This window comes from Entelurus aequoreus, linkage group LG03 (genome assembly GCF_033978785.1).
Source record: "Entelurus aequoreus isolate RoL-2023_Sb linkage group LG03, RoL_Eaeq_v1.1, whole genome shotgun sequence".
Taxonomy (NCBI): Eukaryota; Metazoa; Chordata; class Actinopteri; order Syngnathiformes; family Syngnathidae; genus Entelurus; species Entelurus aequoreus.
The window spans coordinates 51,990,385-52,004,658 of record NC_084733.1 but is presented as its reverse complement, the minus strand read 5'-3'; the positions used below and the strand labels follow the sequence as shown (position 1 = coordinate 52,004,658).

Genomic DNA, 14,274 nt, shown 5'->3' with positions numbered 1-14,274 from the left:
TCTGGGACAGTGCCGAGGGAGTGGCAGACTGGGGTGGTGGTTCCCCTTTTCAAAAAGGGGGACCAGAGGGTGTGTGCTAATTACAGGGGTATCACACTACTCAGCCTCCCTGGGAAAGTTTACGCCAAGGTACTGGAAAGGAGGGTCCGGCCGATAGTCGAACCTCAGATTCAAGAGGAGCAATGTGGATTCCGTCCTGGTCGTGGAACAACTGACCAACTCTTTACGCTTGCGGGAATCCTGGAGAGGGCCTGGGAGTATGCCTATCCAGTCTACATGTGTTTTGTGGATTTGGAGAAGGCGTATGACCGCGTCCCTCGGGAGATCTTGTGGGAGGTGCTGAGGGAGTACGGAGTGAGGGGAACCCTGTTGAGGGCCATCCAATCTCTGTACAACCAAAGCGAGAGTTGTGTCCGGGTGCTTGGATGTAAGTCGGATCCGTTTCCAGTGGGGGTTGGTCTCCGCCAGGGCTGCGCTCTGTCACCTATCCTGTTTGTGATTTTCATGGACAGGATTTCTAGGCGGAGTCGTGGCCATGGCGGAGAGGGTATACGTCTCGGGGGGCTAAAGGTTGCGTCACTGCTGTTTGCAGATGATGTGGTCCTGATGGCACCTTCGGTTCGTGACCTTCAGCTCTCACTGGATCGGTTCGCAGCCGAGTGTTCAGCGGCTGGAATGAGGATCAGCATCTCCAAATCTGAGGCCATGGTTCTCAGCAGGAAACCGATGGTTTGTACAGTCCGGGTAGGGGACAGGACTCTGTCCCAGGTGGAGGAGTTTAAGTATCTCGGGGTCTTGTTCACGAGTGAGGGAAAGATGGAGAAGGAAATCAGCCGGAGAATCGGAGCAGCTGGGGCAGTATTGCAGTCTCTCTGCCGCACTGTTGTGACGAAACGGGAGCTGAGCCAGAAGGCAAAGCTCTCGGTCTACCGAGCTATCTACATTCCTACTCTCACCTATGGTCATGAAGTGTGGGTAATGACCGAAAGAATAAGATCGCGGATACAAGCGGCCGAAATGAGTTTCCTCAGAAGGGTGGCTGGCATCTCCCTTAGAGATAGGGTGAGAAGTGCAGTCACCCGAGAGAGACTCGGAGTAGAGCCGCTGCTCCTTCGCTTGGAAAGGAGCCAGCTTAGGTGGTTCGGGCATCTCGTGCGGATGCCTCACGAGCGTCTCCCTAGGGAGGTCCTCGTTGCACGTCCCACTGGGAGGAGGCCCCGCGGCAGGCCAAGGACCAGATGGGGGGATTACATCTCCTCTCTGGCCTGGGAACGCTTCGGGATTCCCCAGGAGGAAGTCGCAAATGTTGCTCTGGAGAGGGAAGTCTGGGGGTCTTTGCTGGAGCTGCTGTCCCCGCGACCCGATTCCGGATAAGCGGTTGAAGATGGATGGAAGTTGTCAGTTAACTTTTCTGAGAATCCGCAATTTCAAAAGTGATATACGATTTCCACTACAGAGGTCATTTTTTCTTAAAAAGTTGAAAGACCCCAACGTGAACATGTTTATATTGTAAGTTTAAATTTTGCTTAACATATTCTTTTTAGAGTAATATGATTAGAACATTTGAGTATTATGTTTCTGTTTGATTACACTAAGTGTGTTTATCTTAAACATTCCTGCCACTTCATTTTACACACTATGGCATGTTTACCAAATCTTGAGATTTTGATTCCGTTACATTCCTAATATGCACCGTACATTTGTAAATACATAAATGATAACTAGACAAAACAAAAACATTACATTTTAATTCATACAAATACATAACTCTAAAATTTTAATTTTACAAATAATGATATAGATTTCAAGTACCTCAATGTCTTTTCCAATTCTACCCCAGTCATCTGTGGTCATATTGGAGGAATCCAGTAAAGGACTGTACTCAATAATTGTGTAGACAATCCTCTTCTTTTTACTCATACTGAAAGGCAAAAAAGTGCATTTATTAGTGTAGCAAGCGCAGCTTTTGTCCTGAAATACCACCACACAACAAACGTGAACATTTCACATCATTAGTTTTAGTCATCACAAGTGCACTAGTTCACTCCAAATGGCGTAAAACACATGGATAAACAAATGTTGATTGTCTTCACAGTGGAAAAGATTATTCTTTGTCATGCAACACAGCTGGATCAGGTAGGGGTTACTTTTTTTTTTTACATAAAATGTTTTATTAAGCGAGACCATCGAGCTGATGCCAAGCAACGGGGTACCGAAACCTGAATTACAGCATTAAAAAAATTGAGGGTGACATTATTAGGGAGCGACATCAAATTAACATTTTTTTTTTTCTACTGAGGAATCTTAACGCCCTGCGAGGCTTTTGCGCGACATGAGGTGCATGGATGGCTACGTCTTAAGGGCTTTTAAAATGGAGTCTTCTTCCGGCAGTGGGTGGGCCCCACCTGCTACACTGGCTTTTAAAACGGCAAGACAGTCTTATTTTACTTTTAATCTCTCTTTCTTTTTTTTTAAGAAAGAGGGAGGGCCACCCCTGCAGATTAGCATTGGCAGCCTATTATAGTGCCAGGACACAAGACAGGAGTTGAATAGAACAGCAGGGGGATAAAGAGGCAAGCAGGCCCAGTCCACCCAACTAGGGGTCTTCTAATTAGCCTGAAAGGCACACAACCCTTGAACATATGTCAGTGATAACAATGTACAACATGGTTGATCTACCTGCAAGTGTGGTCTCAGGTGCAGCCCCATCCCCATCAGAATAATCAATAAATGATTACTGGTACAATAACATATATGTCGCACATATGCAGTTTTTTGTTCAAAATGAGACTTCTCCATTAAAATTGTGTGCTCATGTTTTGTCCCGCAGAAAAAGTCACATGAACAAAGCATTTCCAAAAATCAATACATTAATTCCCTAAGTGTTCCCCAGCACATGCGCTATACAGTAGAACACTGCCATTATACTTGCATATGAGCCAACCTCGGTTAATACACACACTATGAACTCAAAATTAGCACATATAAGTAATTCATGCTTAGCCACTACAGGCATAACTGCAGGAGATGCAATGAAAGCATGCTTGTGAATTCATGTAAAACGTTACTGTAGTTTGATATTAGAGGTTAGTTGAGTGGTGCAATTGTGAGAGTAGGCAGACTCTTAACAGATCCACGAGAAGAACTAAATAGGATAACTATAGTGTTCAAATTTGTGATGAAGACTCAAGATTCATTAGGCGTGTCATTGGCTGCCAGGAATCCTGGGAAATGTGGTCCAATAGGATCCATAAAACAAAGCTTTAAAAATAAAATATTAAGCATAGCACACATTGATAGTCTTACGTTATTAAGGAACCGCTGTCTTGACCATTCGTATTAGACTGTTTAATTGGAAATGTCCAATTAAACAGTATCTCACATTTTAGATGACTCTAAAATGCATCCAATGTTTCATTTCTTTAGTATTCTCCCTTGAGAAAATACACTGCAATAAAAATAGATGAAGGGTGTAGTCATTTTTAAGAGACACCATACATTAAAAAACTAAAAGTAATATGTAAGCAACATAGTTGTGCTAGTTCCATTACCAGGCATTAGTATGTTAACCTGACTCTCGCCAGATCCTTGTAGTTCGCTGATCTCCACACACTGATCTGGGAGTTCTCAATAGATGTATTTCAGAAGGCGAGGCCTTGTAAAAAAAAAATGATTGTATGTGATTGGATAAACCACTTGTCCGTTATCTTGAATGACGTGCTATTTCAACCACTCACATCGAAATCAACCCGTGACGCTGATGAGAGCGACCCTGGGAAATCCAAACCCGGCCGAAAGAAGAGCCAAAACATCCTTGCCACCGATAAATGCCTTCAAAACCGTTCTCTGTTAATCTTTTAAAGAATTAATATTCAATAGATTCGACAAAACAGTTGCAATAGCAGAATCAATGTCAGCACACGACGCAGCGAGGGTTGCGTAGCGCCATTGTTGTTTCAATCAAACAGTCGCTTCGGCGCTACGTCACATCTATGAAATCCCGCCCGGCAATCCTGATTGGTTCATTATTTTTTGCTATTTTGAAGGAGTTTGCAATGCCTTCGAGCCCAGATCCTTGTGTTGAGCTCAGCGAACTACAATGGTCTGGCGAGAGTAGGGATGATGTTTGATAAGAAATTATAGAGTTTGAGCCTATTATCGAATCCTCTTATCGAACTGATTCCTTATCGATTCTCTTATCGAGTCCAGATAGGTTTTTGTATATGGAAAAAAACACACAATATTTGGTTTAACAAAAGCTCATTTTTATTATATAAGAAAAAAATAAAATAAAATAAATAAATATTGACTGTTACCCCCCTAAAAAAAAAAAAATATTGACTGTTGTTACCCAAAGTATATTAAGTGGGATTTTTCAGAAAAACAAATATATACAGTAACACAAAAACAACCTGTCTCTGTGATCACTATAGGTGTATAAATAATAATATAGTGTTAAATAAAATCAGTCCCTTGGGCACAAAACTGAAAATAATACAGCTCTCCAAAAAGTGCACTTCTGCTGCTATTTGACATAACTTTTTGTTATGATGCTTTGACATTTTTGCACTTTATTTCTTTATTGAAAGAAAATTCTATGAGGAGAAAAGTTGTTTGCAAATGTGGTTACAATGCTAAAAAATGAAAAGTTAAAGCTAAAAAAAGAAATACACTTTATTGAGTTAACATTATTTCTTTATAGGGGAAAGATGTTATGAGCTAGGGAATATAACAACTACACTACCCAGCATGCAACGGGAGTGACGAGCATGTCAGCCGAAAAGTGTTGTTGCATGTGCCACCCGGCAGCTAAGAATGAAGCTATGAGCACGCTGTGAAAGTAAACGTCAAGAACTCCGCCAACACGCCTCGTCTGCATTATTTATAATTACACAGACAACACATATACAGTGTGATTTTGTTTTGTTTACAAGGAAAGAAAAACAAAAGTTAAAAAAGGGAGATGTCATATATGTATGTGCTGTGGTTGCTTTAAGAACGTTGCGACAGCTGCCGTAAAAGAGGTGCGTTGCTAGCCTGGTTGCTATGTTTCCGGTTGGTCGTAAAAGTGTTCGTCATGTGTTTGTACCCTGCTCAAATCTCTCAGTAAAGTTATTCATTGGATTATACCTTTTTGTTTTGAACTTTATTACACCTTGGAGCGCTTTTTCCGGTCCATTGTTTTTCCTGCTTTCCCTATCTGCGCCTAATGACTGAGCTACGTGACGTCTTTCTTGTGATGTCCCAAAGAGTGTTTCTGGTCGGGACGGGATTCGTTCCCAGGGATTCGAATAAAGAACCAACTCTTTTCTTTACTATAGTGGTCTCGATAACGGGTACCGGTTCTCAAAAATAGATTAGAGTCCGAGGACTCGGTTCTTTTCTTAGCCAATAACCGGGAAAATCGGTTTCGAGTATCATCCAAAACGAGAGTCAAGTTATTTGTATGTTGCCCACACACTCAAACAAAATATTGTTAGAGGTCATGTTGTCATGCATATCTTGTCAGGCAAACATACAAGTTGTTTTGAAAACACCCTATAGGCCTTGCAGGGAAACACAAGGCTACAAGGTATACAGCACCTGTGGAGCAGATGGTCAGAATGAACGCCTTGCATCCTGTGAGGGAAATAAAACCATTTATTAAATCCATTGAATGCATTTATATGGCAGCCAAGGACAGTGTCGACACAAACACAGTTGATATGGCTGGTCTGTTGACAGCTCCTGGTCGAAAACCTGTGTGAAAAGTGTGATGGAGCTTCTCTTTAAATTACCAGGAGAGTGGAAAACAATTTGACTTTCTAATTAAAAACTTAATTGTTTCTTTGTATCCATTAAAACATATAAAAGTGTATTTACAATCCGCAAAGTATGTGAAAATGCCGTCTAAACATCACAAAATGCCACAAATTCAGTCGGCCATTTTGGATATTCCGCTTCGAATATCTTCGGTCATTTTCGTAGATTCGACGTCACTGGAGTAACGCTTCTGCACTCTTACCATGTTGTCCAATCAGTCACAATGGAAATACGCAAACATTGGAAGGGTTCTCTATTGCGCCCATAAAACCCTCTATAAAACATTCAGAAACCACCAACAATATTCAATTTACATGTTGTGACATGAAAATTAACCAAATATGAGTGACATTGTTATTATAAGCGCTAATGCAGACGGCTTATTTTAGCGGCGCATTGAGCTAATGCTAGCTTACGCTGCTATTGTTGACACTATAAACCAGCGGCTGCTTCTGCTTTGTCTCAAACTTGCAAAAAGTACATTCTGGATTATAATTCATGCATCTCTCACCTGGTGGTAGACAAATGCGGCCATGGACAGCATTTACCTTGCAGAGTGGACATTTATCTACTTCCAGCTGCTTCTCTGTCAAATGCACAATCTGCAGCTTTTCCATATTTTCATGAATGAATGTCTGCCGTTTAGATATTATTTTAACACTATTGGCTGGTATTACATTCATTCTGCTTCAGTATTGTGCAGTCTAGCAGTGCTACGCTAGAATTGCTTCGCCATGTTGGTGATATGCTCGGTCATGTTTTTGATGATTTTTGTTTTTTAATTCAATGAACATCCTACACTTTTTTTTTTCAGTACTGTCCTTCGTACTCACTTTCTTTCTTCCCATGAATGGAAAAAAATCGCTCTTATGTTGGGACAATCTTAAATTGAGGTACTTTTCTGTCATTGTTAAGTATACAGTAGATACAAATAGTTTTTATTCAATAATTTATACATTTTCCCTCTGATTCAGTCAATGGTGTACCCCACCTCTTGCCCAATGTCAGCTGGGACAGACTCCAGTTTACCTGCGGCTGTAATAACTAACTAACTAAAACATATTTTTTGGGGGGGATTATTATTATTATTGCACCTACATTCATTCCGTTCAATAAGGAAGAAGAAAACCTTAATACCATAAAATACAATCTATAAATTAATGAATACACAATACACCACTGCCAATGAAGTTGCAATAAAAAGTGCACTTGATATCTAACAAATAGATTACTCATAATTTTTATCTCAGTCAAGCCAATAATCTAGCCGGGGGGAATGTATTGAATGTGAACAACCTGTACGTGTGTGAATTTAACAATTTGCAATTAAAACATATTTTGATATTCCGCAATGACAGCTGTCAATAAGAATTATATTACTGACTCTGCAATAATGGTTACTATTATGGTTTGTGGTGTAAATATTGCACTTTGGAGAAGGTTTTGCAGAACGGTGAGTCCACTTACGGCAGGACTAGGGTGTGCTCTGATCCATAATAGTCGTACATGCAGGTCTGCTGGGCATACATCTCATCATGGAGGATGGGCAGCTTACGCAAACTCTTCACAAAAGCATTAGCTTTTGGCGCAAGAACTGTTCATGAAAAAACAAGAATGTTATGAATGGCACAAGAACAATTCTGGGGATTGGCTGGCACCTAAAAATCCTATTTATCAGTGTCACACTGCACTCTAGTGGAAGACAAAAGGACTGACATGCACGCCAGTGACAGACGAGCAGTGTTGTGCAACATGTGAGGCTCATAATGAGCCTTCCAAATGCCACAAAGTATGCTCTGTTGACATTTTGACCGCCACACTGGAAGATATAAATCAACAAAATATTCTACTTGCAGACTTGGTTAGACTTGCACAATTCAACAGGAGTAGGAATAATTGGAGTTTATCTAATTCGACCCCTTTTCTGTCCTTTAAGGGCTTAAAATATCTGATAATCCCCAGAGCTGTTGGACTGTTTACTGAAAGGCCACATTATGGATAAACCATCCATCCATCCATCCATTTTCTACCGCTTGTCCCTTTTTTGGGGTCGCGGGGGGTGCTGGAGCCTCTCAGCTGCAATAAAGCAGTGATTCACAATTTATCGATCAGAAACATTAACTCAGGAGCACAACATATTTAAAGAAACACTAACTTAAAAACAAAAATGAATGAAACAATTTGTGCATTTTTTTTAAATGATCAAAATGGTGAAGTCAGGATTAATGGCTACAATGAGCACATTTTGTAGTGCACAGCTATTCGAAGTGGGGTTTGAAGCATGATAGGCTGGCTGCATGATACTGATAAAACATGTTTCACCCACACCGCCCTATTTGAGAAGCACTGGCATAAGGCAACATGTTTTCCAAGGCAATGTTGCCCCAAACGGACACAAACAAAAACTAGATAACCGACCTTGAGAGTGGACCTTTGTGTGTTTATGAGAGTCGAGCAAGCGAATAGGAGCGCATTATTTGCTCACCCTAAGCCACCTTCAGCAAGGTGCGGGTAACCTTGCTTCATTGGAATATTTTTTTCTTTATCTGTTATTAAATATTTCTTAATGTTATCGGAATTATCGCTGTGACGTTACAATTCCTAATATCTGTCTGATATTAATCGAGCACCAGTAAAAATGAATAACTAAACCGTAAATAACTGAATTAAGATGTAATAAAGTGGGATGGGTGGCCAAGAGTCAGTCCTTTGTCAGCTGTGTTAATTATGTCTTAAGGGGAACTGCACTTTGTTTTGGAATTTTGCCGATCATTCACAATCCTTATGTGAGACAAACATGTTTTTATTTTTTATGCATGCTAATTAGTAAATAAATGCAATCAAAAGTCAGCTTACAATGAAACCTATGGGAGTTGCTCTATTCTGCCTCTAAAATGCTCTAAAAACATCCAAACACCTCCATATATGTTTTATATATATGATGTAAGTATGTATATATTTAATGTAGTAATGGGCACATTTGTAATAACATTTAATATTTACATATTTTGATCATTTTAAGCATAGGGCGACGCATACATTTCAAAAAGGCATCACAACGTTCGCTTTTTTTTTTTAACATCACTGATTACTCACTGCAGACTTTATGGGAGCCAACAGACATGATAAAACATCACTTACTGTATAAGGTCTGCTGTCACTAGGATGCTGACTGACAGGATGTTCATATACTCTCGTTTGATGAAGAATGACTCATTATCCTCGTGGGGAGAAAAAAAGGAGGGGTAGAATCAAGTGCAGACCAAGCAACTTTTCGTGTCTTTCTTGCCATTTCTGGGTCTAAAATGAATGCCAAAGTTGACCAACTTGTTGGACTATGTCCACATCCTTCTTCGATCAAGGTGAGAGGCATTATTTATGATTTAGAATAAACTTCCATGAGCTCCGAGGCGAGAAAGCAGCTCACCAGCAGATGAAGTCACCATAGCCACACAAGTTGGTTAGCTTCCTCTGATCAAGTCGCCGCTATAAACGGTGTATCTGCGTTAGTGCTATAATAACAACATCACTAATACTTGGTTAATATTCAAGTCACAAAATGTAAATCGAGTATTGTTGGCGCTTTTGGGATGGTTATTTAGAAGGCTTTTTGGGCGGAATAGAGGACCTCCCATTGGCTCCATTGTAAGCAGACTTTTATTTAGGAGTTTAAATGTATTTTTAAAAATACATCCATCGTCTTGTCTCTCATGATTGTGAACTAGGGCTGGGCGATATATCGAGTTTGTACGATATATCGATATATTTTTAAACAAGATATTAATTAAGAAAATATCGTCCAGGGTGTACCCCGCCTTCCGCCCAATCGTAGCCAAGATAGGCTCCAGCGCCTCCCGCGACCCCGAAGGGGATAAGCGGTAGAAAATGGATGGATGGATCGTAATAATTTATTTCACGTTAAAATGACCAAACGCCGCTTATTTGTTGTGTTCCTTGTTCCCCCCTGCTCCCCTCCACGGGCTAATAAACCTCTCCCTTTCCTCCTTCCAAGATGTCCTTGCAGTATAATGATTGGTTATAGAGATTGGTTGGTTGTTTACTATGATGACTCACGATTGGTTGAGATTAGGCCAATCAGAGGCAACATAGGGCGGGTCATGGAACCAGGAAGGGAAATCACAACAGACATCCCAAATGACGACAAGAGAGTCAAAGAAGAGAAGACGGAATTTTGAAGCGGGCGATTTATATAATTTAAAAAACTAGTGGAAGATGGCAGAGGGATTCTCTTCCTTAGATTGTTCTTTTAGCGATGTAGACGACGTCCAGGAAACGCACAATGCGTCTACTTTGTCACATTTGGACAAATGTATGCGTCCGGATAAAACAAAGGCCAACATTTGAGTTGTTTACCATGTAAGCCCAAATCAAAACTGCTCTCGACGTGGAACACACATTTAAGAACACACATGATTGTGGCAAACACGTGATGACTTTTGCTACAGTATAGCATGTCTAAATGCAAAATTTCATTTTCATTGGTGTTTTAGAACAAGACAGTAGCTGACATTTTATTCATTATTTATACAGTTTATCTTTTGACATCGAATAGTTGAATCATTTTGAAACAAACAAGATCATTGTCGCACAATTAAGTCAAGTCACTTACTTGGCGCTGACCACATACATGTGGTCTGGTTGGACCACAGAACCGTACGTGTGTGACAGTCCATTACATTGTCGACTGGGAATTTAAAAGTGCCTGCCTGCAAATGTATTTTTTATCTGAGTTTGATACATTTTGTATAATTTGCATAGCTATGTTATTTATTTTATGTAGAAGGAATATGTTGCTATTTTTTTATACATTGTTTTTCTATTTTATTTATGTTGTGTAATTCTGTGCCACTTAAACAGTTTATTTTCTATGTTGTCAATACCCATCTTGACTAAGTGGGTTAATAAAAGTGCCACTGACTGTTTACAGTACAGTTGTCATTCAGTTCAATTTCAGTGAATCTCGCTCAAAAATTAATATCTTTATATAAATATTTTCACCGGACAATATATCGAGTTTAAGTAAAAAATATATCGAAATATACTTTTTCGTCCATATCGCCCAGCCCTATTGTGAACGATAGGCAAAATTCACCCTAAAAAGTACAAGTCCCCTTTAAGAAATAAAATCTAATTTATTTGTATTATAGTGCAATATTTCCTGCATATACTACAAGGATATACTGTCAGAAATACTTTAAATCAGTGATTATCAAACTGCGGTGCGTGTGGTATACGGGGTCCATCTAGCAGTACGCCAAAGAATCACTTAATTAAAGTACAGTGTTTATTGTCCTATATTAAAATTGTCTGTAATGTTACAGTGGCCAAAAATGTTAAATATACTTGTTAAAAATAACCTCTGCCTTGTTTTTAATGAACACTTGGACCTAATACGCTACTGAAATTTAATGTTGGTCATTATAGTGATATTGGGAATTTCAAGTTTTTTTCTGAGGTGGTATATGGTGAAGAAGGTTTGAGAACCACTGCTTTAAATAACTGGGACCCATACAAACAACAACACCAAGCCACCACTGCCTGCATGAGTGGTAACAGTGACCAGGGCCAGCTCCTGTCATAAACACTCTATGCCAGGGGTCTCAAACTCAATTTACCTGGGGGCCACTGGATGCAAAAACTGGGTGAGGCTGGGCCGCAAGAAAAGAGTTCTTAAAAAAATCTAACATGCACTTTTTAATGAATTCACCTTCTTTGAATGGCTATCCCGCCCTAGCAACATACTTGCCAACCCTCTCGATTTTTCCAGGAGACTCCCGGATTTCAGTGCCCCTCCCGACAATCTCCCGGGGCAACCATTCTCCCGAATTTGTCCCGATTTTCACCCGGAAACATTAAGGACATGCCGTGATGGCACTGCCTTTAACGACCTCTACAACCTGTCGTTGCGGCCGCTTTTTCACCATAGAAACAGCGTGCCGGCCCACTCACATGTTGTATGAGGCTTCTGCAGACACACGTAAGTGACTGCAAGACATAGTTGGTCAACAGCCATACAGGTCACACTGGGGGTGGCCGTATAAATAACTTTATCACTGTTACAAATATGTGCCACACTGTGAACCCACACCAAACAAGAATGACAAACACATTTCGGGAGAACATCCGCACCGTAACACAACAGAACAAATACCCAGGACACCTTGCAGCCCCAACTCTTCCTGGCTAGAATATACACACCAGCTACCACCAAACCCTGCCCCCCCCCCAACCCCGCCCACCTCAACCGACGCACGGAGGGGGGGTTGATGTGTGGGGGGGCGGGGTTTGGTGGTAGCGGGGGTGTATATTCTAGCCCGGAAGAGTTAGGGCTGCATGGGATTCTGGGTGTTTGTTCTGTTGTGTTTATGTTGTGTTACGGTGCGGATGTTCTCCCAAAATGTGTTTGTCATTCTTGTTTGGTGTGGGTTCACAGTGTGGCGCACATTTGTAACAGTGAGAAAGTTGTTTATACGTCCATCCTCAGTGTGACCTGTATGGCTGTTGACCAAGTATGTCTTGCAGTCACTTACGTGTGTGAACAGAAGCCAAATACAACATGTGACTGGGCCGGCACGCTGTTTGTACCGGTTGTAGAGGGCGCTAAAGGCAGTGCCATCACGACACGCCCTTAATATTGTTGTTTGGGTGGAAATCGGCAGACATTCGAGAGAATGGTTGCCCTGAAATTCGGGAGTCTCCCGGAAAAATCGGGAGGGTTGGCAAGTATGACGCTATCAAGCGCCATTCATATAAAATTCGCGGGCCACATTAACATTAAATTTTCATATTAAGGTGCGGGCCGCAAAATAACGTCTCGCGGGGGCCGCGTGTCTGAGACCCTGCTCTATGCTGTTGTTTATGGCCATAAATGATCAGAAATGCTCTAACCCAGAGATTCTCAAACTGTGGAACTTCATCTAGTGGTGCGTGAAGTAATCACCTCGTAAAATTTTGTAATTACGTGACCTGAGCCGTTATTACGGTGTTACTGTTCAAACTATGCGCAATTTTACAGTGGCCAAAAATATTAAATATACTTTAAAAAACACTTCTGCCTAGTTTTTAATGAATACTTAGGCCTACTACTCTACTGTATTTTATTGTTGGTCATTATGATGGTACATGGAGAGCCTAGTGTTTTCTGAGATGGTACTTTTGAGAACCACTGCTCTAACCAATAAGTATAGATGCATATATGTGAATTGTGAATTATATTTATATAGCGCTTTTCTCTAGTGACTCAAAGCGCTTTACATAGTGAAACCCATTATCTAAGTCAGTGTTTTTCAACCACTGTGCCGCGGCACACTAGTGTGCCATGAGATACAGTCTGGTGTGCCGTGGGAGATTATGTAGTTTCACCTATTTGGGTTAAAAATATTTTTTGCAAACCAGTAATTATAGTCTGCAAATTATGCGCTGTTGTTGAGTGTCGGTGCTGTCTAGAGCTCGGCAGAGTAACCGTGTAATACTCCTCCATATCAGTAGGTGGCAGCCGGTAGCTAATTGCGTTGTAGATGTCGGGAACAGCGGGAGGCAGTGTGCAGGTAAAAAGGTGTCTAATACTTAAACCAAAAATAAACAAAAGGTTATTTCCCCCCAAGAAAAGGCATTGAAGCTTAGGGAAGGCTAAGCAGAACGTAACTAAAACTAAATTGGCTACAAAGTAAACAAAAACAGAATGGGGGGCGGTATGGCGTAGTGGGTAGAGCGGCCGTGCCAGAAACCTGAGGGTTGCAGGTTCGCTCCCCGCCTCTTGACATCCAAATCACTGCTGTTGTGCCCTTGGGCAGGACACTTCACTCTTGCCCCCGGTGCCGCTCACACTGGTGAATGAATGATGAATGAATGATAGGTGGTGGTCGGAGGGGCCGTAGGCGCAAATTAGCAGCCTTGCTTCCGTCAGTCTACCCCAGGGCAGCTGTGGCTACAAATGTAGCTTACCACCACCAGGTGTGAATGAATGATGGGTTCCCACTTCTGTCTGAGTGCTTTGAGTATCTAACAATAGAAAAGCGCAATATAAAATCGAATCCATTATTATTATTATTATTATTATTATAGAATGCTGGACGACAGCAAAGACTTACTGTGGGGCAAAGACGGCGTCCATAAAGTACATCCGAACATGACATGTCCCCACAAAGAATGATAAAAACAACTGAAATATTCTTGATTGCTAAAACAAAGTAGATGCCGGAAATATCGCTCAAAGGAAGACATGGAACTGCTACAGGAAAATACCAAAAAAAAGAGAAAAAGCCACCAAAATAGGCGCGCAAGACAATAACTAAAACACTACACACAGGAAAACAGCAAAAAACTCAAAAAGTCACAGCGTGATGTGACAGTACACTTACTTTGAGACAAGAGCTATCGTGATGCATGGTTGGTTATGGTCTAAAGTCACATCCAACAATTGCGACAACGGCTTTTTACTGTCAACTGAGT

At 41.1% G+C, this 14,274-nt stretch overlaps 1 protein-coding gene across 3 annotated transcripts in view; it reads right to left on the bottom strand.

Annotated features, from left to right (window-relative positions):
• Nucleotides 1-14,274, bottom strand: part of aspg (asparaginase homolog (S. cerevisiae)) — a 38,313-nt gene that overhangs the window by 20,884 nt on the left and 3,155 nt on the right. For 2 of the 3 annotated variants that reach the window (XM_062042132.1, XM_062042135.1), the window contains 3 exons: nt 7,270-7,396; nt 5,584-5,619; nt 1,813-1,921 (listed from right to left, as the gene is read on the bottom strand). In XM_062042132.1, the coding sequence (XP_061898116.1) occupies nt 1,813-1,921; nt 5,584-5,619; nt 7,270-7,396 (272 nt within the window). The remainder of the gene's footprint in view (nt 1-1,812; nt 1,922-5,583; nt 5,620-7,269; nt 7,397-14,274) is intronic. The other variant, XM_062042133.1, reaches the window with a different exon arrangement.